Below are 25,636 nucleotides of genomic sequence, written 5' to 3'. Positions count from 1 at the left end.
TCAGAGAAATGATTATTCCATTTGTGGATCATCCTCCTTTTGCCTGTTCTTTTGCACATTTCATTGCTTTCTGGTGCTCCACCAAAGGGTGAGCAACTGTAGAATGAGGAGGTAAAATTCAAATCTGATCACTGGACACATTTGGTAACATCAGTCAATCAATCAATCAATCAATTAATCATTCTCCAAAATAACATGGAGGATTTTCCAGATCTCAGGTATTCCGGCTTTCCTCTATCAAAGTAATGAACAGTTGAAGGATAATCATTTACACCGAAGACAGCTATTAAATCTAGAAGAGATTTCTTGGTCTAAGAATTAAGAAATAACTACCTCTCAATCTAAAGGCCTTCATATATAAATTGGGGAAACACAAAACTAATATTTTAATCTAAAGAATGACTCCTTCGCAGAATATCATTGCCTTCTCTATATAGGACAGAACAGCTCTTCTCAACCCCGTTTTCCCGCCAGGGATATTGCAGTGTAAGGCCAGAACAGAAGATAAGGAAAACGCAAGCCCAAGTCGGGCTCAAACAGAGCCCAGAGCTGCCCCCTGGCGTTCGTCCCACAGCACAGCCCTGTGGGCCCTTTTGACGCTATGCATATTGGCAGTGTGTGTGTCCTGCCTCTTCTCCGCACTGAAAAACTGATGCCGCAGCATGGTGATACTTCTCACCTCCTCTAACAAAACATTAGAAAGCTGCATTTATACCCATGGTTTTTATTTTTAACTCCATGTTAATTTTCCTAGGATATTAGAGAAAGGAAGACACAGTCTTCCCACGTTATAGGGTTACCTTTCTGGGCCTTAGCAGTCCCACTTAAGACAACAGCAAGTGAGGATCAGGGCAGAATGAACACCAGCCTCATTTTCTGTGCCGACCCTGCCACCGCGTCCCCAAATGCTATTTTTGTAAGCCCTTTGAACTCCTCTACGGAAAATCGCCGCCACAGTAGAAGTGTTATCTAGCTACTCTCACCTATAGTGTGAATCAAAATTGAAATTAAAAACAACCCAGAAAGTTTGATTCCTGAATTTTTCCCTTTGCTTTTTTTTTTTTTTTTCCCCATTCCCAAGCTTACCTACAGTCAGTGATTTTTAACAATATGCCGGTTTGGGGGTTTCAAGACCAGTGATATAACCCAGAACTTTCCAGAAAACATAAGGCATTCCTATTCCTAATACATTGTGAAGAGTAGAGTCCAGCCCTGGATTGACATCAGTCAGCATTAGCCAAACGGGGACAACTCTTACATTCAGAAGCCTACAAAGTCAGAAGAGAGGGGAAAAAAAAAAAAAAAAAAAAAAAAGGCTGAAGAAGAATAATGAACCTTGAGTGAAAAATACGTCTGTTCAGATTTTATTTTATTCTGTTTGGTAGAGGGAATATAGCTTTTTTTTTTCTCTTGAGCCTGCAAAATATGCATGCTCAGCTATTGCCTGAAATAAGATAACTGGCCTTGCATAAAAGAGACTTTGTGTACCATTGACTGATTCCCTGCTAACCCCAAAGGGTAGTTCTCTGTGATTTTGAACAATCCTACCTTGTTTTGCAGAGGGGGGAATGTCTGTTGATAGGCAACAGGTGAGCTTGAAATCAGATTTCCCCCACGGGGGTTATGTTTTATGAGCTGGCAAGGAGGGAGACAAGACTAAATAATTTTTTCAGTCCCAGGTTGGAGCCTGGCGGGGAGAAGACCTAGGTCAACTGGGGCAGGGAAATTCGTGTTAGATGAAATAAATATTAAGGAATTTACTAGTATTCCTCAAAATATTCTTTAGAGATTTAGAAAATGCTGGTCCTACTTGTGGATCCATCCAGCTACTGTAATTCCAAAGGGGGCATAACGTTTTTATAGTCAAAACAAGCCATGCAGTATCATTCCCCTCCTGGAAATCAAAAGACTATGCTTGCCCGTACTTCCTCCCAACACTCAGCAACCTCCCCCTTCCAATGCAGGTGGTGGTGAATGCCTTGGTGGGCGCCATCCCCTCCATCATGAATGTGCTGCTGGTGTGTCTCATCTTCTGGCTGATTTTCAGCATCATGGGAGTTAACCTGTTTGCGGGGAAGTACCACTACTGCTTTAATGAGACCTCTGAAATCCGATTTGAAATTGAAGATGTCAACAATAAAACTGAGTGCGAAAAGCTCATGGAGGGGAACAACACAGAAATCAGGTGGAAGAATGTGAAGATCAACTTTGACAACGTCGGTGCAGGCTACCTGGCACTTCTTCAAGTGGTAAGTGTTGCCGTTTTTGCCAGTCCTGGGGAATTCCGACAGCTGGCGAAATCACATTTGGTTCCTTCTCATTCCTATCTCCAGAATCAGGGTTACTCCTCGTGGGCCACAGAGAACAATGTCCTTTCCCAATCCAGTTCCAGGGAGACACCTTTCCTGAGAATTCCTGAATTCTCCAAGACCTCACTCAAGGGGGGGTGGGGGGAATCTCTCCCAATGCTCAGGACAGAGTTCTGCTCAGCAACAAATTGATTCCTGCAGTGTAAAAAAGTTGCAGAGAGATCACCTTCTCTCTCCAGGGCAAAGTATGTATTTAAAGAGAACGGGGGTGGGGAGAAGAAGGTAAGTGCATAGACACCAACCACACCAACAGAATGGGAATTCTGATTTAGCAGAATAATCCTATATAACAGCCACACTAAGTTAACTAAAGAGAACAATATGGCAGTGCTAGGATGCTGCCACTCATGTCAGCCCAACCCAGAGAAAGTTCTCAAATTAACTTGTCACATTAAGAAAGGATTTATTTTAATTATGTAGCATACCATCATGTCTAGTTTTGTCTTTGACTCTCACCAATTTTTTGGAATGTTTGACAAGACAGTAGGATGCAATGAAAGCTCTTAGGCTTTGGAGTCAGACAGATGTAGGTTTGAGCCGTACTGCGGTGTTTATTGCATATGTAACCTTGGACAAATGACTCAACTTCCCCACGTCTGTTTCTTCATCTGTTAAATGTTGGTGATAATACTTTGCACTGTTGCTAAGAGGAGCCCTAATAATTTTTTAAAATTTCTTAGAACAATGCCTGGCACACAGCAGTGCTTGATTAATGGTATTTTGCTATATGTATTTTTGTTACTAATACAACCGTGCCTGCATCATATAGTCCTTGGGAGGATTGAATGCCATAATGCAGGTGAAGCTCTCAACTTGACCTTACAGATAGTAAGCACTTACTGTTAGCTAGCATTGTTAGCTAGTAGATGACAAAGTTGATAGAATGAGTTTTATCCTACTCCAGAGTCTTTTGTTGTTTTATCCCAGTTGGAGAAACGGGACCCGCAAATTAAATCTGATTTGGAGCACCTCCAGGAGACCAATACACGTCAATCAGCCAGTTAGACACTGTATTCACAGAGTCCCCACCTTGCACACAAGGTGCTGTGGTTGGCACTACTAGGGCCACCTGACATATAAAGAACCACCCGTGCCCTAAAAAAACTTTGAATCTGGTTGAATAAATAAAACAAATGGGACAAAAAGAAAACGGAGAACACTGAATTGCTAACCACTATTTGTTTCCAAAATCAGAGGTTTAGTAGATGGAAAGACAGTGCAGTTAGGAAGGGCTGTCTGGGATGAAGGCAGGATTGCCATTACTGTAGGCAATCGTAGGATGGGGAAAGATCTGGCCTTGTGGCCTTGTGTTTTTGGTTTTGGTTTTTTTTTAACTGCAACTTAGAAATTTTCAGACCCCCATAGCTTATTTATTTATTTATTTATTTTTAAAGATTATTTATTTATTTATTTATTTATTTGACAGACAGAGATTACAAGTAGACAGAGAAGCAGGCAGAGAGAGGAAGGGAAGCAGGCCCCCCGCTGAGCAGAGAGCCCGATGTGGGACTCGATCCCAGGACCCTGAGATCATGACCTGAGCTGAAGGCAGCGGCTTAACCCACTGAGCCACCCAGGCGCCCCCCCATAGCTTATTTAACACCATGGTAAAAAATGACTCGTGGGTGGTCGGTTATGTTCTCGGTAGCCTCAGTAGATTCCTGGCACTCGTTCATAAATACAAGTTTGCCCGAGCATTGGGCAACCTTCTCGGGCCCGTTTTAAAGATCTTTTATGAAAGTATTGATCCAGCTACCATTGTCAACATGTTTCTCTGCCAAACTTTGATGTTATTTCCAGGGACTTAGACAAAGCCCCCTTGGGACCTGTGTTAACTAACAGAAAATTCTAGGTCCAAATGAGACCGCACCCAAACTCAGTCCTGTGTTCACAACCAACCTGAGCCTGGCCTCTGTGACCCCTGCCTAGACTCCCACCCCCTGCCCCCAACAGGCACAGTCTAATGACTGACTCTGTTTGCCAGGCAACCTTCAAAGGCTGGATGGACATCATGTATGCAGCTGTAGATTCCCGAAAGGTAAGGATACACCTGGCAAAACCACAACCTTGAGAGAAGGCTAGAAAGCAAGCAGCATGGCAGCGAAAGAACGGGTTAGGACACGTATTGCTGGTTTGATTGATTATAGGTCAGTTTCCTCCTCTCAGTCATCATGTTTTTACACCAGCTCGGGATGATCAGGCTGTTGGTTTTGACCTGGCCCCAGAGGAGCCATCTCTTCTTCGGCTGACCCAAGAGTGGCTCCTAGCTGCCCTATGTCCCCTCCCCCTGGCCTCGTCATTTGCATAGTCTCCACCAAAGTCTCCACTCTCTATTTGCATAGTCGTGGCAGGGTGGGGCCTGGATGACCCGAAAGTAGCGCTCCCTCTGCCCAGCTTGTGCAACAGCTCCAGTGGGCGGTTATGGCTGGTGGTAAGGGCATGTCAGATCGCCCACCTCATCCCACCCCCACCCTCACCTCCCAGGAGCTGATTCTCTTCTTTCCTCTCCGATCCTTTTTGACAGCCCGATGAGCAGCCTAAGTATGAGGACAACATCTACATGTACATCTACTTTGTCATCTTCATCATCTTCGGCTCCTTCTTCACCCTGAACCTGTTCATTGGTGTCATCATTGATAACTTCAATCAACAAAAGAAAAAGATAGGTTTCCTCCCCTCACTGCCAGCGGCCAGAGCTCAACGCAGATGAGAGACACTTCTGTCCCTATCTCTAGAAAGAAAATGCCTTTCTTTCTCTAAAATCCTTATTATCACCTCCCTGTGGCCGTGGCCCCACTATACATTAGTGCCATCAACTCTTTCAGGGGCGGGGGGGGGGGGCTGGATTGCACAGAGTGTGCTTTACCACGTTTCCTAGGCCAAACTAACAATGTCCTAATACCTAATGTACTAGCAATTCTTGAGGTCTTTGCTGGGTGTGGCTTCCCTCCAGGGGGCGGCAGATCAGAGAGGGCCTAGTGATAGGGGTGAAAAGGACAGCAGCAGCTGAATAACTGTAGCAAGAAGTAGAAAGTTTCATGACTGATGGGAATCCCTGGGCACCACTAGCAAACTGGGATTTGAGAGACCATCCTTGGAAAGTTCACTTCCTGCCTTGTTCCAGGTGGTTAACAATTTTTCCTAAACAAACTGAAGCACTCACTCTCGTCATCCATTGTAGAAGTCATATCTGTGTCAAGGACCTCCCCGTGTTGTTTTCTTATACCAGGATTTCTGAATTTTTAATGTTGGAAATAAATGGGCCTATAACCAGGACCTGAAAATCCTTTCGTTCTAAAATGTTCTTCTTTAGACTTCTGTTATGGAAAGCAGGTCCCCCAAAAATGTGTGAACCAGGAAGATTCAACTGTCTTCAGCATCACAGCTCTCAAGTGTGCCCTTCCCTGAGGGTCCACAGTGGGGCAGTCCATTTCCTTCATGCCTAGCCGCTGGTGGACCTCAGGAATTTCAAGCTGAGGATGAAGGCTGGTGTTTCTTTGAATTAGAATAGTTGTCCTAGGTCTTACCTCATTATGGGCCAACTATTAGCTTAACTGACCTCTGGAAAGGTCAGAGGGTCAGGCCCCCCTCAGCTCTTAAGGTTGAATCTTAGGTCCAAACCACAGTGCGTGAGAGCCTATTGTAATTGCTTGTTCTCTTCTTTCTTCCTTTACTTTGGAGGTCAGGACATCTTCATGACAGAAGAACAGAAGAAGTACTATAATGCCATGAAAAAGCTGGGCTCAAAGAAACCGCAGAAACCCATTCCCCGCCCCCTGGTGAGTGCAGGCTGAAGGCAGAGTGAGACCCCAAATGGCAAATACACTGGTAGGATTATTGCCAAGTAAAGAAAGGGGTAAATGACGGGCTGCCTGTGTCCTCTGATCTTCTCCCAGCCACCCCATTCAGAGGATCTGGGGAAGACAGCAGCACAGGGACTACGGTAGGGGATGGCTTTTATATTTGTGCTTGACCTTTCCTCTGAGACTTCCGTGGGCTGCAGCAGAGAATCAGCCTGTTATAATCACATAGGCTCTGGCAATGGAAAAAAGATGTTTTAAAAGACTGCTAAAAATTGACAAAGGAAAGTGAAAATGAAAGCTGGTCTCTTTCTCCCACTGCAAGATAGGATGTGACCACTATCTTCTCAGCTCTCTGCCCAGCAAGTAAGTCTTTGCGAGACAAGATAGTACCCTGACTGTTTGTGGGAGAAGAAGAGAGTGAAACTAGGAGTGTAATGTCCTGATTTTCAGTCTTGAACTGAACCTTTTGTCAAACAGATTTGGGTACTAGGATCTTGCTTTGCCCATTGGTTGGTACCTGCCCTCTAACGTCAGAGGACATGCTCTGCTTCTGAAGCCACGTACCCAGCAGAGTGGGACACCACCCCCAGGCTCGAAGTTCCATCTTCTGTAACTTTCATTTAAAGTACCTTTTTATTTAAAAACAGCACAACTCTTCAAAGCTCACCTGGCAGTCTAATTTGTAGAAATAAAAGTAGAGCTACTTTGAACCAAGGGTGGGAGTCCCTAAGCATTTTCCCTACTTAGTGCCACCCTCTGGGCCTGGCATACTGGCGTCCCCCCCCCCCCCCCCCCGCAACTTCTGAGAGGAAGGAAGCCCTCAGGCCCCACCGAACAGTTGGGAAACCAGTAAGTGAAAGTGATCCTCAAAGTAAGCACCAGCTTGAGTTCCTAGATTTAAAAAAAAAAAAAAAAATTCAGAGATCTTAAGAAAGAGAATGTTTTTGGTATTTCTTTGATGTTAGAGCTTCCATTTTGTGATGGAAATGAGACTGAGAATGGAGAATGTTAACATTTCTGAAGCTCTCTTCAGTCCTTTGCATTCAGGAACCTACATGTATTTTCTGTATTTTCTTCTGCTCTAAAATATAAAAACGTCCTATGGCAGGAGACATTAATAAAGAGTGATCAGCACTCATTCAGCAAATAGTTAGATGTCTCCTACTAAGTTCCAGGCACTAGGCCCAAAGTGACGGACACAATTCAGACACTGTTGTCAAGGTTGTTTTTAATACAGGGAAGATTTAGGTAATAAACAATCAAACCGCCATTATACAACCTGTAGTGTTGTGAGAAAAAACAACCAGCGGGCCTGACAGAGAACAGGGAGCTTGGGATAGGGGATCCACTTCCGTAAAGTAGTCCGAGAAAGCCCCACTAGGAAGAGTCTATTTGGGTAGATGAGAAGGAGCCAGGAATGCTGGCTGTAAGAGCAGAAAGCATCCATGTAGCCAGGTGGTGACCGGCTAGAGGAAGGGGCATGAGGTGAGCCAGATTAGACTGTGCGAGGCATCTCTAAATCAGGCTAGCAATATGAACTTTGTTGCAAGCCCAATGAGAAATTGTTGAAAAGGGGCGCCTGGGTGGCTCAGTGGGTTAAGCCGCTGCCTTCCGCTCAGGTCATGATCTCAGGGTCCTGAGATCAAGTTCCGCATCAGGTTCTCTGCTCAGCAGGAGCCTGCTTCCCTTCCTCTCTCTCTGCCTGCCTCTCTGCCTACTGTGATCTCTCTGTCAAATAAATAAATAAAATCTTAAAAAAAAAAAAAAAAACTGTTGAAAGGTTTTAAGTAGAAGCAAGATAGGATCCATTTATGTCTTTAAATAATCACACTTGCTTCTCTGGAGACTGGAGGCAGGCGAGAGAGGTGGCAGGACACCAGCTGGGAGACTCTCCCAGAAGTCCAGATAGAAGATGGTGGTGCTTGGGCTAGTGTGGGGCCAACAGAAGCGGGATGAAGTGGATGAATTCAGAAAAATCTGTCGGACCTGCAGTGTATGCAGTGGGGGGGGACGAGGGAGAGGAAAGTGACAAGGGTGACCCTTAAGGGTCTGGTTTGGAGACTGGGTGGGTGATAGAGATGGGAGATGAGTGGGTTGGGTGAGAGGCAGGAGGACGATTTGTCAGGTTGGAGATGCTTGTGAGCCAACAAGGAAGAGATGCTTGCTGAGAAAGCAACATAGCAATTCAGAGGAAAGAACTTAAGAAACTGAAGGACACAGACACCATGTACACAGTAGGAATAGGTGAGCTCTTCTGGGGAGACAGTGTAGAGAGAAAAGAGACAAGATCAGGGCAGACATGGCCAGCAAATGAGGCTGAATAGGGGCAGTTGGCAAGGCGGGAAGTCCTCCAGAAGCGTGTGATGGCATAGACACAAAACAGAATAGGGGCAGCGTTAGAAAGCCTTGGGAAGAGAATACTGGGTGTTATCGGGGTCTGCCCCTGCTCCTGACACCCTGCCAGAGCAGCGGCAAAGAGCTGGCCAGGGGTGCAGAAAAGACAGGTGAGGGCAGCTTCCATGGTCCATTGGGGGAGGCTCTCATGAATGTTCTCATGTCTTTCCTCCCCCTCCCACCCCTAGAACAAAATCCAAGGCATCATCTTTGACTTTGTCACTCAACAAGCCTTTGATATCGTTATCATGATGCTCATCTGCCTTAACATGGTGACCATGATGGTGGAGACAGATACGCAGAGCAAGCAGATGGAAAACATTCTCTACTGGATTAACCTGGTCTTTGTCATCTTCTTCACCTGTGAGTGTGTGCTCAAAATGTTTGCCTTGAGGCACTACTACTTCACCATTGGCTGGAACATCTTTGACTTCGTGGTAGTCATCCTCTCCATTGTGGGTAAGTGGGACCAGCAGGGGAAGACGCAGGGTGCCTGCCTGGCCTCGAGCACGGGACTCCTGGGTGAGCGGCCGGTTCCATGGGTGTCAAGTGCAGGCCCGGGCCTCTCATGGCAGAGGCCCAGGTGCATCTCTAAGTCATCTCATGGGCCCGCCTAGTAGGTCACGTGGTCAGTGGGTTTCTAGTGAGTGTTCATAGTTGTCTTGGATTAGAAATTCCCTGGTTAAAGGGGGAAAATGATAGAGATTTGGCTCTTGCTTTCGAGGTGTTTCAAGTTAACAGGGAAAGTTAAAAGAACCCTGGCTGAAGTTGCAATGTAATGTGGAAAAAGGAATGGTAAGAGATTGTTGGTTTGGATACTAATGAAAGTAGTCTGAGAACATTCTGGTGGGGACAGCAGGGCTCGTTTTACTGTGCACCGGCATGGCTCTTCACTGGCATGATCTCATTTGATGCTTATGACAGCCCAGGAAGCAGGCTGTTTTTTAATCTTCTGTGTGTCCAAGGTCACCCAGCTGGGAGGTGGCAGAGGCAGAACTTGGGTTGGATCTTAACAGCAACTGTAACATTTTGCTTCAACCTAGAGGCATGGGAGGGTTGATACTCTGGCAGGCAGACAAAATGCTGACCTATTGATTGGCCTCCCAAAACTTATTTCCTGGACTTCCTAAAAGGCATCTCAATGGTAAAACACTGGCTCAGTTCCAGGTAGGTTTAACTGACGTAGGCTGGCAGAGGAAGAGTGCCTGAGGCCCGAGGGAACCAGCCCCAGAGCTGGTGGCCAGGCTGGCTGAGCAAGGTGGTGACCAGGGGCGACTGAAAGCAGCTGGCCTTCCCCTTGGCCTGTGCTAGTTTCTGGTTTTCTTGTTCTTTCTGCTGGAGTAGCACATCAAAAAGTGTGCTGATACATGGAGCACTATTCTCATACATCTCCCCCCAAGAAAAGAACTCCACGATTAAATTACTCTGGGCAGCTCTACACATGGAATCTCCCTTTGGAGACTCCCAGAGCACAGTGGCCTATAGAAGGGTCTTGGAAATCCTACAGTAAAGAATGGTTGAATATACCATCCTACCTTTATTTTGATCACAGCACCCTTTTTTCAAATAATACTAATGGTATCCCATGTTTTAATGAAACATACTATGTGCTGGTCACATGTTCTAAGTGCTTTGCTCGTTATAATTCCTATAGTCCTCACAACAACCTTCTAAGTACAAGAAACTGAGGCACAGAGCAGTGACCAAGACATGAGGCTGGTGAGCGAGTGAGTGAGGGTTCAAGTCCAGCCCTGGCCTCAAATCCACACTCCTGAGCTCCCACAAAACACACTTTGGACAATGTTGCCCTGTCCACTGTTCTTCAATGTTTCCTGCCCACCCGTCTTTGAGTAGGAAAACCCACAAACCAAACCATGTCCCCTATTCTCAGATGGTACTGAAAAACAAAGGGAAGAATAATTTTACTTTTGGTGATTAGGGTTTTTATTAAATAGCATTCATTTGTTCAGAAACAAAAGTATAGAAGTCATCCTTTTAAATTAAGGGAAGTTAGGGTAACTAGCCCTGGGACCTCCTAGAGGACCCCTTAAATGGTGTTCCTGCTCCCCGGAGTGCTGTCTCCTCATCTTTCTCTCCTTTTCTCTGGAGACAAGCACCTGTTCATCGGACAGAACCTTACTCTAGCACCTTCTCCCTGAAGCCTTACTTGCCTACCAGAATGCAGTAGTCCAGATACGACCTGACTTCTTACAGTCACTGGTTATGACTGACTTGAGATGCAAAAAGAAGAGAGCTGATAATTCATCTTGGGTGCTGGCTGAGGTAGACATTTTCTTGAGAGCTCAATTACTCCATGGAATTCTAACTCTAGAAGATGCTCCAAGAGGCTGTCCGGCCTCCTCTCTGAACTTACTGCATCTTGTCCCTTGTTGAAGTTAAGATTTTTGTCCTGTGTTGAAAAAGAATCACGCATAAAGAGTTTGACTAATCACAAAGGCACCTTTATGAAGGAATGCATGGGGGAGTGTAAGTCCAAAGTGGCGTCCGTTACTCTGATATGTCTCCAGTTAGACACCTGTTTGAGACTTAGAGGAGGAGGGAAACAAACAAACAGAAAACAGGAGATGTTTATCCTAGCTTCAAAAGCTCAGTGGGGCGCCTGGGTGGCTCAGTCAGCTAAGCGTCTAACTCTTGATCTCGACTCAGGTCACCATCTCTGGTTTGTGGGATGGAGCCCCGAGTCAAGCCCTGCAGCAGGCTCCATGCTCAGTGGGGAGTCTGCTTGAGAGTCTCTCTCTTTCTAAACTAAATAAATCTTTTTAAGAAAAGAAAAGGTGGGGAGGAACTCAAATAAGGGGTTTGCCCCCGTATTCTGCAGTTCATTAGCCCAGTATTTGTGAACCCTTAGGGTTGAAAGATATTTCCTTATTCAGAGTAAATCCTTCCTGTCCGTAGAAGCTCGTGTTGTCTCATCGGGGCTCAGCAGCAGGAGCAGGCGCTGAAGGAAGAGGGCACGTCATTGCCTTCCCTTCAGTTGCAACCTTGGCATACCCTCTCCCTTCCGTGGCCCTTCACTGGGCTCGCATGATTGCTCCGCAGTGTTCAAGGCAAGTGGTCTGGCTGAGGTGGACCCCCAGACAAGTGTAAACAGACAAAGGCCCTCTGGGTTTACATAGTCACCCTCCCCTTTTATATCCTACTTACTATGCCTTGACATTTTTCTCTGCTGATGCTGTTTCTGATTTATGGCTTTAAACACAAAATCTAGAAGCTCTGAGTGAAAAGCCATTCCTGAGAGATCCCCTCTAGTTTTCTTGGCTACTTTGGCAGGGTAGGGACACGGGACAATAAGAAACAAAAAACGTCTTTTCAGAGCCGGGAAGAAGATACTTTGAAAATTCACGGCATAGCAGAATAACCGAGACATCACAGCCTAGGGGCATGAGGTCCTGGGTGGTGCCAAGCCCTCCCATTCACTGTGTGCGGATGTGGAAATCTGTTAGCATTTCGGAGGGGAATCAGTAACACCTCAGAAAATCACACATGCACAAAACTGAGAAAAAAACTAATTGTTCCTGAGTAGGAAAACAGATAAATGAGGACATGTTCATGAGATGGAATACGGTTCAACCATAAAAATGAATAATCCAGAATTAGTGTAATACCAGAGATCAATCTCACAAGCATAATGCAAAGTCCTGAAATTAAGTTAGAGATCGAAATACCTTGCCTTCTAAAAAGTTCTAAAAAGATACAGTACAATTCTTTCAACATAGTAGGATGCTAGGATGCTATCGATCTAGCTATGATAGCGTGGATTCTTCTGTAGTGAAATTGCGAAGAAACTGGCATGATACTCCACCATCTGCAGGACCGTGGTTGAAGAGAGGAAGCAAATTTGGTAAAATTACTTGCGTCTATTCAATCTGGATGTGAAGTGCATAGATGTCTATGTTATTGTTTCCTCTGCTTTTGCATACATTTGAAACAGGTGATTTTCTTTTTTCATCATGAGAGTCCCAATTGAATGGTAAGGCGCTCATTCTGTGAAGCCCTTTGGACACAAGGGCTCCAGGGCCAGGTGACCTAAGAGAAAGGGGTCTCCAGTCTCAGTAACATTTCTTCTTCTGTCCTCTTCTTAGGAATGTTCCTGGCTGATATAATTGAGAAATACTTTGTTTCCCCAACCCTATTCCGAGTCATCCGATTGGCCCGTATCGGGCGCATCTTGCGTCTGATCAAAGGTGCCAAAGGGATTCGGACCCTGCTCTTTGCCTTAATGATGTCCTTGCCTGCTCTGTTCAACATTGGCCTTCTGCTCTTCCTGGTCATGTTCATCTTCTCCATCTTTGGGATGTCCAATTTCGCGTATGTAAAGCACGAGGCTGGCATCGATGACATGTTCAACTTTGAGACCTTTGGCAATAGCATGATCTGCCTGTTTCAGATCACAACCTCGGCTGGCTGGGACGGCCTGCTGCTGCCCATTCTGAACCGCCCCCCTGACTGCAGTCTGGATAAGGAACACCCAGGGAGTGGCTTCAAGGGTGACTGCGGGAACCCCTCCGTGGGCATCTTCTTCTTCGTAAGCTACATCATCATCTCCTTCCTGATCGTTGTGAACATGTACATTGCCATCATCTTGGAGAACTTCAGTGTAGCCACAGAGGAAAGTGCCGATCCTCTGAGTGAGGATGACTTTGAGACCTTCTACGAGATCTGGGAGAAGTTTGACCCCGATGCCACCCAGTTCATCGAGTACTGTAAGCTGGCAGACTTTGCAGATGCCTTGGAGCACCCTCTCCGAGTGCCCAAGCCCAACACCATCGAGCTCATTGCCATGGACCTGCCCATGGTCAGCGGGGACCGCATCCACTGCTTGGACATCCTTTTTGCCTTCACCAAGCGGGTCCTGGGAGATAGCGGGGAGTTGGACATCCTCCGGCAGCAGATGGAGGAGCGGTTCGTGGCGTCCAATCCTTCCAAAGTGTCTTACGAGCCCATCACGACCACACTGAGACGCAAGCAGGAGGAGGTGTCGGCCGTGGTCCTGCAGCGCGCCTACCGGGGACATTTAGCAAGGCGGGGTTTCATTTGCAAAAAGACCACTTCCAATAAGCTGGAGAATGGAGGCACACACCGGGAGAAAAAGGAGAGCACCCCATCCACAGCCTCCCTCCCGTCCTACGACAGCGTAACTAAACCTGAGAAGGAAAAACAGCAACGGGCAGAGGAAGGAAGAAGGGAAAGGGCCAGAAGACAAAAAGAGGTCAGAGAATCCAAGTGTTAGAGGAAAGCAAAAATTAAATATTGTACAGATGTAAAACTTGCAAGTGAAAGATTGTTTACAAACTTCCTGAATCTTTTCAATGCAGAACAGCTGTGGAGACACTTGAACTGAAGATCTATACCAAACGTAGTCTGCTTACCATGTAACACGGTTGCATCTTGAGCAGTGACCTGCCAAGGGCCAAGGACCCTGCTCCCCGGACTCACAGATTTTCTAACGCTTGGGCAGGTGGTTACTGCATGTTCCACATCAGTCAATGCAACTTAGGACAAAACCAACAGGATACAAAAACCAGAGGAGAGGCTGCCGGGACCAGCAGATTTCCGTTGCAGCCAAAGGGATTTTATTTTTTCATTTTGGTGATTCTCAGAAGCAGAAAGCATCACTTTAAAAGTTTGTTTGTTCATGCAAACTGTATTTGCATTCTTACATTAGTTAAGCTAAGCAGCAAAAAGAAAACACACACACAGACACACAGACACACACACGCACACTCACATCTAGCCCGTGGCATTCAACTGTCAGTTTCTTTGACATAAACCGCATCTTCTCCACATGGGCTTCACGTGGTTTGGAGATGGGTGGGGGAAACAATCAGGTTTCTTCAGGCTGAGGAGGACTTGCTCAGGCCAATTCCAAACATTGTGCTCGTTCAATGCGTAGAAATGATTTGCATGATGGCATGCCGTGATCAGAAGTCATGCATGAGAACCATACACCACAGGACACTACTAATCCTGTCCCCTGCACTGGGTCAGCCTTCAGACGGGACCCAGCCCTGCACCGTTCACTGTATTTGGAGGAAAAAAAAAATGGTAAGAGTTTCATACCCGCTGCAAATCCTTATGAATTCTTAGAAGTCTTTCATACACCTTCTGGGTAGGGAAACATAAGCGACCAATTGACCACAACCACCAAAAAAAAAACCCAGTCCAACAAGCAGACGGATCCGTTGTGTGTGTATGTTTAACAGACGTCTCTAACATACAGCCATTGTTGCACATTTCGAAAGATGAACTATTTAAATGCTGCTCTGTGTCCCTCCATGGGGAAACTTTGATCTCGAATGGCTTGTATTAATAATGTCACTGTAAAACCAAATCCTAGGGCTAAAAACAAAAAAATCCAAAAAAAAAAGTTCATTTGTATTGCAATATTTATGATGATTGTTTAGCCTTCATACTGGAGAACTGACACTTACTTGGGGCAGAGATAAAATTGCTACTCAAAGTGGCACCTTATCTCTAGGGGGCAATTTGGGGAACTGAAAAACTTTCATGGGGGTTGGGGTGCTCACTTCATTCAGTGTCCTGTCCTTCTGCACTGTGGCTTTCTCCGGGCTCGGGCTCGGGTCCCGCTGGAGAGGCATGCAGATCTTCCCGACGGGCCTCCCCGCTCTACAGAGGGCTTGTCGCGAGCTCACACACTGCATGGTTCCTCTTGCCTCCATCTCATTTTTGCACCAAGCGGGGCTTTCCTTACCTACAGAGCTGGGTGAGGGCAGCAGCCCTGGGGGCTGTGGCGGTGGTTTCTTCCGTGCATTATAGAATAGTCACTGGTGGGACCTGAGGGAGAGATGGAGCCGCCTCTGAACCAAGCCCACTTGGTTTCTTTATTGCACTGATTCTCATGAGACAGCGATTTAATGTGAATTCTTCAGACGTCCCAGCTTTCCCCCAACCCTCTCACGCCGGCCCCTGCACAGTTCCCTCTCCACAGTTGTGCCATCTGCTTAGCGACCTGCCCATTGTCCTTGGAGGGTGGCTTTGCGGGGAACACCGTGTCTTCCGTTCCATCTCCCGCTTTAGGGAAGACAGTTTTTAGTCCAGGGGTCTCTCCTCTGATGACTAGCACTCACAGCCACGAGGCTGCACTTGAATGTCAGGAAGTCCTCACAGAGAACGAAGAGACTTGAGCGAGCGAACCAAATCAAAACCAATTCTTCCCGAACCATAAAACCGAGGGGGACTGAAAGCACCCTGTAATCAGACACGCCCATCTGCCTTGCTGTAGAAGCACTCTGGTGTGATTGTACCAACCACTTGACTAGTTTTGCATAGAACAAACCACAGCAAGCCAAAGCAGAGCTTTCTCTCTTGTCGGACCGTTAGAAACTCTGCCTGACTCTCGTCAGCCTGCTTCTGCGGCCTCCTCCGTAGGACTTCTGTACTATCCCCCGACACCAGGCTGGAAAAGCATTTCTCTCAGTGACCCTGCTAACTGCTAGGACGAATGTATGGTAACATGTACAGGCTACATCGTAAACAGCACAAAACAGAAGCTGACATGTGTGGCTCTTCTTTTTAAGAGAATTATAAATACTGTAATATATCATTTTATTTTATTGGCATGCCTTTTTGTAAATACAAATTATTAACTTATCAAATAGGAAATGGCTTCTGGCTTATGCCATTGTCATGTTTATTTTTATTTTTTATACTTTTCTTTCTTCTTAGATCTTAGATGCTGTCAGCCAATGTACATCCCCAAACCAGACAGACAGACAAAAAATTTTTTATTGCTAATGGTCTTTTCCAAAACAACAAAAAATATATATATTTTTGTTCCAATGTGCAATAAATTCTAACCACTTCTATGCAAGATTTGGCTAAACTTCATAATTGTTCTTAGGTCTTGGGATGGGCAACAGAGCTATAAGATCCCGCTCGGTACCCCCCAAGCGCTCATGCTAGTGATGTCATTAAGCTACTAGAGCATATTAATGAGATTTTTTCTAAGATCTGACCTTTTCCCTCCCCCGAGACCCTCAGCAGCTATCTCCTCAGTAACACACAAATGGGCCTTGGTATCTGACCCCCATCAGCCAGCTTCGTAGGGAAGAAGCCCCCCCCCACTCTATCTGATGTTTCAACTTTTTTTTTTTAACTTTTCCTACCTTCTTTTCCCTCACCCACCGCCCCTCCACCCACTCGCTCGCTTACTCTCTCACTCACCCGCCCTGCTCCACACTTCTTTGGTAGTAAATGACACCATCACCAGCAGTTTACACCCGCAGTTAACAGGCACTGAACTGAGTCGGTGACGTTTCCGTGCGCCTTCACTGAGTGGGTAAGTGGCAACGCTTTGCCAAATATTAACGAAGCCAATCAAAAAGCAGCCGCAGCCACAGTATCACTGCACATATATATATATAGATATATAAATATAATATAAATATTTATTTTTTGTAGCCAGGTCCTTGGTGCAGTATTTATACTCCACAATCCACCTTTAAAAAAAGGACAAAAAGCAAAAAGACATGTGCGATGCTGTTAACTTAAAATGCAGAGCCAAAGCCACTGAGCAGCAGCTGACACCGTTGCTGGTTTGTGTGTGAAAAACACTTTCCCCTCTTCTTCCCTTAACCTCCTTGTTGCTGTAGGCTGAGGAGACTCCATAGTTTAAAGCAAAGGGTGAGAGCAGCGAAAACGTCCCGAGTCAACATGACCTACTCCCACTTCTCTAAATGAACCACTTTTGGCGTCAGAAGTTGACTGGGGAGAAATAAGCAGTCGCTCCCAGTCACAGCCCCCAGAATGACAGTGCCCAAAGTTCTTTTCTTTTCCGCCGCAACCAATGTAAACTTGTAAAAGACCACTAGTGAAGATTAGTGTATTAGTGAATGCATGGAGGCCAACACTGCTCTAAATGAGACATGATTAAAAAAAAAAAAAAAAAAAAAAAAAGTACATCACTACTATAAGCCAAAAGGAAACAAAATAAAAATGACCCTTTTTGCTGTACAAGGGAAGCCTGTCTTGGTGTCCGTTTGTTGCTTGACTATCCCAATTCTTGAGTCCTGGGAGGGGTCTGGGAATCGGGACCTTAGCACATTTGGGGAAAGGAGGGGAACAGAAGGGAGAAAAGTTCTGGCTGAGAAGTAAAGATTGGAGAGAAGAGCAAGGTCCCACCCACCCCCTCCCGCCTTTGCAGATTCTCCCCACCCAGCACTTACCCATTGCATGTAGCGTTCTTCCCCCTCCCGGGCCAGTGCTTCCGGGCCCACGAAACCCCTTCTTCACCAGTCCACCTGGCAGAGCCCCCAGAGATGACGTCAGCCAACCCAGCTGTACTGGCCTCACTTCTGCCTTTTTCACCAGTATGTTAAAAAAACAAAAAACAACAACAACAAAACCCTATCCTAATGCCCCAAAGCTTGGGCAAGCATGATGCCCAGTAGTCTCCACTCTGCTAGCTAATGCTGGGCCCTGCCCTTCATCACCCCAACACATACACCAGCAGACTACGGCTGGTCTCGTTCACATTTGTGCAGGGAAGAGGAGTACTGCTCCCCTCCCTCACCCTGCCCTGCTTTGGGGACATCCCACTCTAGGCCATGTCTCCCCGTCCAGGAACACTCTCAGGAGGATTTTGAAGTGCCCACTCTAGTCCGCTCCAGTAGCTCCACTCTGGAGAGAGATGGCTGGTAGGTCAGTCCCCATCCTCCTCCCCTCGGCCCCAGCCTCCAGGCCTGCTGTGGAGGTGAGATTGCCATGGGTTATGACTTTGTGACTTGAGTCCTGGGCATCTTCTGTAATGATGCCCCTTTCTTTTCTCAGATGTTGCCCAAAGTTTTGCAAAAAGCTTCGTTCATTTTCAGGTACCCCCACCCCCTAAAGAATCGGCTGCAACTAGCCAGCCAGGGGGACATCAGGAGAGAAGAGGAAGTCTGGGTTGGGAGGGGCCCAAGGTGTGCACAGAAGTCTGCACTGTGGCTCAGCTCTGTGCTTTCTTGGAGTTCCTTTCCAAGATTACCAAGATTTCCTCCATGAAAATGCTCCTGAGGCACCCCCTGCCCCTGCCCCCCACTGCTGTTTGCTGTACATAGAGGCTAAGTGGGGTGGGGTGGGCGGGTGTGCACGTGTGGTGTGTGTGTGTGAAGAATGTATATAGGTAAAGGGGAGCGTGGTCCAGTGGTTCCAGAAAAGGGACAGAACTCCTGTGTTCCATCCCCAGCTCAACCACTGGCTCGCTGTGTGGCCTTGGGCAAGTCACTTAACCTCTCTGTGCCTCAGTTTCCTCATCTGTAAAATGGGGATAATAATACTGACCTACCTCACAGGGGTGTTGTGAGGCTTTAACTAAATGTTTTGTAAAGTGTTTTGAGATACAGAGGCAAAGGCACTAGGGAAGGGCAAAGTATTATTTGGACTTAAGAAAGATGAAATGGGACCATAAATGCTGCTATTCTGAGAGCCATTTTAAACTGCACTGCTCCAACCACCCCCGCTTCTCATCACCAGGACAGCAGGTCGAGAAAATGTCTTTCCTTTCACTTGCTTCTGGGGTTTGTGATTATTCTAGACAATTTTGTTCCCTTGCTGTATCTCCTCCTTCCCTCGCCCCCTCGACTTGTTCCCTGTTCCGTTTACGCGGAAATGGCAGAAATGCTTGAGAAATGAGAATGCATAAGTGGATTGGAAGTTTATAGTCTGAAATTTCAATTTTACTTTGTACTGTACATCTTTTTACTTTAGAATTTGCAATAAAGGGTTACGTCAATCTTGTTTTCAACTCTCCTCTTGGACTGGCCTGTCATTCTGTCATTGTTCTCACACCAAAGACCCTCGGCTGGGGGTAGACGGGGGGAGTCAGGCTCTCCCACCCAGCAAGACCCCACAGCTATCCTCTTTGCCTTCCCCTGAGACAGGGGACGGAGTCTGAGGGCTCACCCATCCTCAGCTCCTCATATGGGCTGGCAGAGCCCCAGCCACTCAGAAGGGTGGGAAACGTTTGGGGCTCCAGGTATGGTAGGTCTTACTGTCTCCTCCATTTAGGAGGTCTTGTCTGAGTAGGGAGAGCAGCTTGGAGGCGGTAGCCCCTAAAAGTGGGGACACATGCAACTCCAGCCGGGCATCCCAGTAAGCAGAAACTCCACATCTTGTCCGGCTCCCTTAGGTCACAGGTCATACCCTTTGGAGTTCAACTTTAGCCTCAGGCCGCTCTGGATTCAAAACCCTGATATGCCACTAACTAGCTGTGGCCCGTTTTCTTTACGTGTCACAGGGAGCACACCTGCTCTTCTTGGGTTCTGAAGTGTGTCAAATCATGTAGGTAACTGCTTCGCACGGGGCCTGGCGGACTGTCAGCTCTCACTAAGTGGTAGCTGTCGGTGCAAGAATCCCCGTGAGAGAAGAAGGCAGTAGAGCTGGCAAGCGGGACGGCCCGCCTCCCACACCGGGGGGGGGGGGGGGGGGGACGGGCACCGAGACCCTCCTCTCCCCGGGCAGCCCCGCTGACGATGCGGCTATTTCCAACAAACCAACGCTTGCTCCCTCCTTTGCGGATTTGGTAATGTTTATAACAGGGCGAAGGCGGCTCTCTGCCAGGGCAGCGCTCCCGTCTCATAGCCGGGGACACTGAGGCGAGGGGGGACCCGGCCGGCGCGCGGCCCAGGCCCTCTTCGGCGGTGGCTGGAGCCGCTCGGCAGACAGGAGCGGCCTCGATTCCGCCGCGCCAAGCGCCTGGGCGGGCCTGCACCGGGGAGGACGGGGGCTCGACTGCGGGCCGGGGCCGGGGCCGTCGCCGTCGCCGCCCGTGAGCCACAGCGTGAGCAAGATGAGCAGCGCCCCGGTGCCCAGCGCCCCCACGAAGCCGGTGAGGAGGCCGAGCGCCAGCGGCCCGACCCAGCCGGCGGGGCTGCGCTCATAGGGCGCCTGCGGCAGACGCTCCACGATCAGCTGCAGCCCGTCCCAGTCGGGCTCGGGGAACGAGGCGCGGCGGGGGCGCGGGGCTGGGGGCGCAGCGGCGGGGCGGGGGCCGGGGCGGGGGCCGGGGCCGGGGCCGGGGCCAGGGCCGGGGCCGAGACCGGAGACGGCGGGCAGCCGCACGTAGCGCTGGCCGAACTTGCGCAGCTGCAGCGTCGCCTGCTGGTGGAGATTCTTGCCCAGCTCCCGGGCCACGTCCGGGCGGCCGCTGCGCCGCAGAGCCCGGGCCACGCGGTCCCAAGACAGGGTGGTGGCCTTGGCCGCCAGCCAGGCCGCCAGCCCCTCCCGGCAGCCGTCCGACACCTCCGCGGGCTCGGCCGCCGCCCGCCGCTGCCGCCAGAGCCGGCCGCGCGGCGCGGACGTGGACGCCGGCGTCTCAGGGCGGGCCAGCCGGTCCTCAGAGAGACGGGCCAGTTCGCCCTCGACGTCCGGCTCCGGCGCCTTCAGGAGCGACTGGAAATGGTCGCACTCCTCCGGGGTCAGCAGCTCGGCCAGACGGACGGCCTCGTGGGGGCCCATGGCGTCCAGGGCTCCCGCCGGGGCCAGCGCCCAGCCCCAGAGCACCAGCGCCAGGGCCCGGGCCTGAGCCCGCGCCGCCATCGCCATCACCGTCGCAGGCTGTGACCGCGCAGCACCCACTATGGTGGGAGGAGCTCCGAACGCCCACGGGTGGGGGAGGGGTGCCTCGTACCCGCGGCAGGGGCGGAGGAGGACGGGGCTTGGGGAGAGGGCGGCTTCCGCAGGCTGGGACTGGGGGCGAGGGGGGCGGCCCACACATGGGATCTCCCAGCACCCGGAAACTGGGAACTGAAGGGAATTAGGAGTGAGAGTTTCCTAACACCCAGTGGTGGGGCACACGCAGTCCCCCAGGAGGCTGGGATCTTGAGCCCTTGCGTTAGAACGCCTGCCCTAGGCCTGTGGCCTGGCAAGCCCACTAATGCCTCAAGTTACCGGTCTCCCCCATCTCTACTAATCCATTCACCGCCCCTCAGCCTCCAGCTCACCATCATCCGATACCCAATCCCAAATTCTCTGGATATCTACTAAATACCAAATATTTCTAGAATCATCAATTCCCATCCTCCCACCGTGCCTCCAAACCTTCACCTTCTCTTGTCTGGATTAGGGAGACTCCTCAAGTCCCCACTCCCTAACCTTGTTTCCTTCCCTCAGCAAGATCCCTTCTGGCTCTCTGGTGGATCTTGGCCTTGGTCACTCCTCAGCTGACAAGTCCCTGCTGGGAAGCCCTCCTAGACTACAATACACACCCTTCCCGCCTCACCATGAGGTATCCCTTTTATCTACTCCTACATTACAGTGCAGCTCTGCCTTTTTGCTGTCTCCTCCATCTGCTTGCTGTCCCTGTAGCAACTAGTGCAAAGTAGATGTTCAGTAAAGATTTGTTGGATCCATGTGTGCATTCTTAACTTGCAAATCAGTCCCTGTCCACAGGCTACTGACCTCCTTTCCTCCCAACACACACATGACTTTCAGAGTCTCAGCTCCTCACTGAGGGGGTGGGGGGTGTCCTCAGGGTGCCATGATGAAGTCCCAGTGACTCCTCCAGCTCACTTCCTCCCACCCTCACTTTATGCTCCTGTAACAAATCACCCATGGTGCTTTCCAACCTCTGGAGCTCTGTTTGGCTGCTCCCCATGCCCCACACCCCCTGGCTTCCTGCCAGGAAGTTTTTCTTTTCTTTTCTTTTCTTTTTAAGATTTTCTTTATTTATTTGACAGAGAGAGATCACAAGTAGGCAGAGAGGCAGGCAGAGAGAGAGGGGGAAGCAGGCTCCCTGCTGAGCAGAGATCCTGATGTGGGGCTCAATCCCAGGACCCTGAGATCATAACCCACTGAACCACCCAGGCGCCCCCCGGGAAGTTTTTCTGATACACCACCCTCTCTGCCACTAGGAGGCAGGGGCTCTTCTGGGCATCCTTGTGATAGCCTGTTTGGGTTTTCTGTTACAAAAGAGCCTGTGCATACTCCATTGGGACATTTCTCTGGAAATTGATTAATTGAAGGACTTATCTAGTATTTTAGTGACTTCCATGTACCAAATCCTATATTGGACGTGAGAATATAAAATTTTTATAGGGCCCCTCCCCAAGCTGCTTCATCCACTTATTTTCGAATGATCCATTTTTGAGCTCTTCTCCCCCGAACAGTGGCTGTGCTTAACCATTGCCAAATCTTCAGTGCTACACAAAGTCTGCAAAGAATAGATGCAGAATAAACCAACTAGAGTGTGAGGGAGGTCTAGACCTCCAAGGGCCAAGAGGGCTGTCGGTGCTGAGTCCCAGGCAATGCCTGGGGGCCCCCATGTGCAGGCACACAATTCTTTCTGCCACAGGGGAACCGTCTGCTTTGCAGGCTCTCCCCGCTTGGGCTTTCTTTGCCTCCTGAAAGCCCAGGGCATGCCTCAGCCCTAAGCCCGCCTGCACATGCGCTGCTCTCCAAGCCTGGGTAATTTTGCTTAGAGCATTCAAAGACCTCAGGAGGTTGTGGATCCACACCTCTCACAGCTATCTCCATACAGCTTTCTTTTCTTTTCTAAACAGAGATCACAAGCAGGCAGAGCAGCAGGCAGAGAGAGAAGGGGAAGCAGGCTCCCTGCTGAGCAGAGAGCCTGATGCGGGGCTTGATCCCTGGACCCCGAGATCAGGACACGAGCTGAAGGCAGAGGCTTAACCCACTGAGCCACCCAGGAGCCCCTACATACAGCTTTTTCAACAAGCTCTTCCTTCTTAGTTCTCAGACTCTTGGTTTACGATGCACTGGCAATGATAGTTTGGGAATAGGCAGATGGTGATGGACAAAATATCCCACGCACCCCTGAAGACTCCATGCCCTGTGCTTTGCCCCCCTCCCTCCCTCCCTCCAGGACTCTAAGTCTAATCTTAGCTCTAGCCAGCAAGGGCTGCTGTCCACACTCTGAGTGCACCATCCTCTTCAGGCCCCCTTTTCTCCAAGCATTCATTTCCTCATCCATTCACTCATTCAACAAACATGTGAGCCCTTCTTTCCCCTGGTACTCGGGGACTCTGGAGATAGAAGTCTGAGCCTCTGGGAGCTTGTAGGAGGGCCTCCCCTACTCTGGTGCTTCTCACCTGGTAGCTTCTGTGCCCAATCCCTGGTAGGTCCTGGCTGAGCCAGAATGAGTACCAGGGGTCCTGCAGTGCTGTTCTGCCAAAGGACTAGAAACACCCACAGGGCCACACCCACGGCACAGCTGGACGCCGAGGCATTTCCCCAGAGGGCTCCCCACATCCTGCTGCCCCCAAGAAATCCTCTGGAAACCACATGTCATCGCTTTAATACTGTGTAATACTTTCTTTTAAAATACAGTCTCTTCTGAGGTAGACAGACCACAACTGCAGAGCATCGTCAGACAGGAGATAAATACGTCCATGTACAACACGCAGCAAAATGAGGTAGAAATGGTTACAGCTGGGGGAGAGGACCCCAACCCCAGTGTGGGTAGATAAGGAGGGCCAGCTTGCCAAGTCCGCCCGCCCTCCCCCAATGCCTGCCCCTGGATTCTTTGGTATGTCCCCTCAACATTGCCAGAGCTGGACCTGCCCTTACCCCCCTCCCCCCCCCCGACCCACCCCAGTGCCCATGAGGTAGGTGCTAGTAGACTGGGGGCCGTCTCCTTGTGCAAAGTTCCCCAAGGCCAGTAGAGGAGGCAGTGGGGGCCTTGGGTCTCAGGGAGCTCCTCCCTTGGCCCCCAGCTGCCTGCCTCTTGAAGGGAAGGCTGGGATCCCAACCCCACTTCCCCATGCCCTCCACCACCCCCCATAAACGTACACACACCTGAGAGAACTTCCTCATGCCCTGCTCCCTCCAAATGGCCTTTCACAGCAGTGTAGAGGCACCAAAGCCCTGCAGCCAACCAGCTCGGAGGAGAGGAGGCCCCAAAAGACAAAGGATGAAAAGGAGGGAAAAACAGAGCAGCTTTCCTGTTAGCACTCCTAGCGCAGAACAGGCCCTCAGCATCTTGGCACCTGAAATGTCCCCCATGGACACCCTTCCAGCTGGGAGTGGGAAATGGTACAGAGACTGTAGGAGCCATAAGGGGATGTGGGAGGGGGCGCTGGGGGAGAGAGAGAAGAGGTAAGGTGAGGGCTTGCATCCTACTTTGGAGCAAAGGTCAGAGCTGTGAAATGGGCTCCCTGAGGGGGAGGAAGACAAACCAAAGCCCTGTCAAGGGAAAGTTGCTGGGAAGGAGAGGAGTATTATTCTCACAAGGAAGGGTCCCCAAGCCTGGCTTCCAGTGGAAATTTTGGGTGGGACTGAAAATAAATCCCCCACTTCAGGGAAAAACAGTCTACCCATCTCCTTCATACTCTCACAGCCCCTGAAGCTCCCAACCTAGGACCCTAGGATAATGGGAGAGGCACCTTCTTCTAATCGGTGCTCACTCCTCCTTGGAGCCTCCCAACACACGGGGAAGCAGAGCCTGTAGTCAGTTTTGTGCCCCACCAGACTTGTGGCCACACCGTCTTCTCTCCCAAGGGAATCCTCCTAACATAAGTTATAGACGACCTCTCCCTGTGAAAGGCCAGGTGAGAGAAGCTCTCTGGGAACTTCCTGCCTAGGTCACCCTCCCACCTGGGCCCTCTCTTTCCTGGGGCAGGAAAGGGGGCAAGGGGCATCCCTCTGGATAACACTAAACAGCTAACACTAAGCTGGGGGATGAGGCTCAGCGGGGAGAGCAGCAGGACCTACCTCTTCTCAAATCCCACAACCCACTCCCCCACACCTCTGGCTACAACCTTGGACCTGGGGAGGAAGCCCTAGAAATACATTCCGCTTCTGTCCCAGGAAGAGCAGGGGTTTCAGTGTGGCTCTGAGTCTTCCTCTCCTCTTCCCCACCTCACTTTGAGTCTCCTGGGAGAATTTGCTCCCTGGGGAGGGGTCAGGGGGCAGGGAACACACAGGAGAGCAGCCAAAGTCTAACATTCTTTCTGAGGTCAGTTTCTTCCTGAGTTGTCAAAACAAAACAACAAACAGCAAATTCTACACATCTTACAAAAATAAGAGGCCTAAAATATTAAACAAGCTACATTTCTGGGATTTCCCCCTCAAAAACAAACAAAAACCCTTCTT

General features: G+C 49.2%; 2 protein-coding genes across 6 annotated transcripts in view; one reads left to right on the top strand and one right to left on the bottom strand.

Moving 5' to 3' along the window:
• Window positions 1–17,503, top strand: part of SCN8A (sodium voltage-gated channel alpha subunit 8) — a 177,435-nt gene extending 159,932 nt beyond the window's left edge. For all 5 annotated transcript variants that reach the window (XM_045072918.1, XM_013046920.2, XM_004774712.3 and 2 more), the window contains 6 exons: window positions 1,965–2,249; window positions 4,354–4,407; window positions 4,894–5,031; window positions 6,044–6,148; window positions 8,755–9,025; window positions 12,670–17,503. In XM_045072918.1, the coding sequence (XP_044928853.1) occupies window positions 1,965–2,249; window positions 4,354–4,407; window positions 4,894–5,031; window positions 6,044–6,148; window positions 8,755–9,025; window positions 12,670–13,817 (2,001 nt within the window). In that variant the 3' untranslated portion in view covers window positions 13,818–17,503. The remainder of the gene's footprint in view (window positions 1–1,964; window positions 2,250–4,353; window positions 4,408–4,893; window positions 5,032–6,043; window positions 6,149–8,754; window positions 9,026–12,669) is intronic.
• Window positions 17,504–20,102: 2,599 nt separating this feature from the next.
• On the bottom strand, window positions 20,103–21,186 carry TMDD1 (transmembrane and death domain 1). Its single transcript, XM_045073251.1, has one exon. The coding sequence runs from the start codon at window positions 21,128–21,130 to the stop codon at window positions 20,162–20,164; it is 969 nt and encodes a 322-aa protein (XP_044929186.1). The 5' UTR covers window positions 21,131–21,186; the 3' UTR covers window positions 20,103–20,161.
• Between the last annotated feature and the right edge of the window lie 4,450 nt (window positions 21,187–25,636).

This window comes from Mustela putorius, unplaced genomic scaffold (assembly GCF_011764305.1).
Source record: "Mustela putorius furo isolate JIRA1106 unplaced genomic scaffold, ASM1176430v1.1 tig00537227_pilon_pilon_pilon, whole genome shotgun sequence".
NCBI classification, from domain to species: domain Eukaryota; kingdom Metazoa; phylum Chordata; class Mammalia; order Carnivora; family Mustelidae; genus Mustela; species Mustela putorius.
The sequence above is the reverse complement of the archived record's forward strand: the minus strand, read 5'-3'. Positions and strand labels throughout refer to the sequence as shown.

Bases quoted from the DNA above. Each gene is read 5' to 3' on its own strand.
- TMDD1 (XM_045073251.1), bottom strand. From the start codon at position 21,130: ATGGCGATGGCGGCGCGGGCTCAGGCCCGGGCCCTGGCGCTGGTGCTC.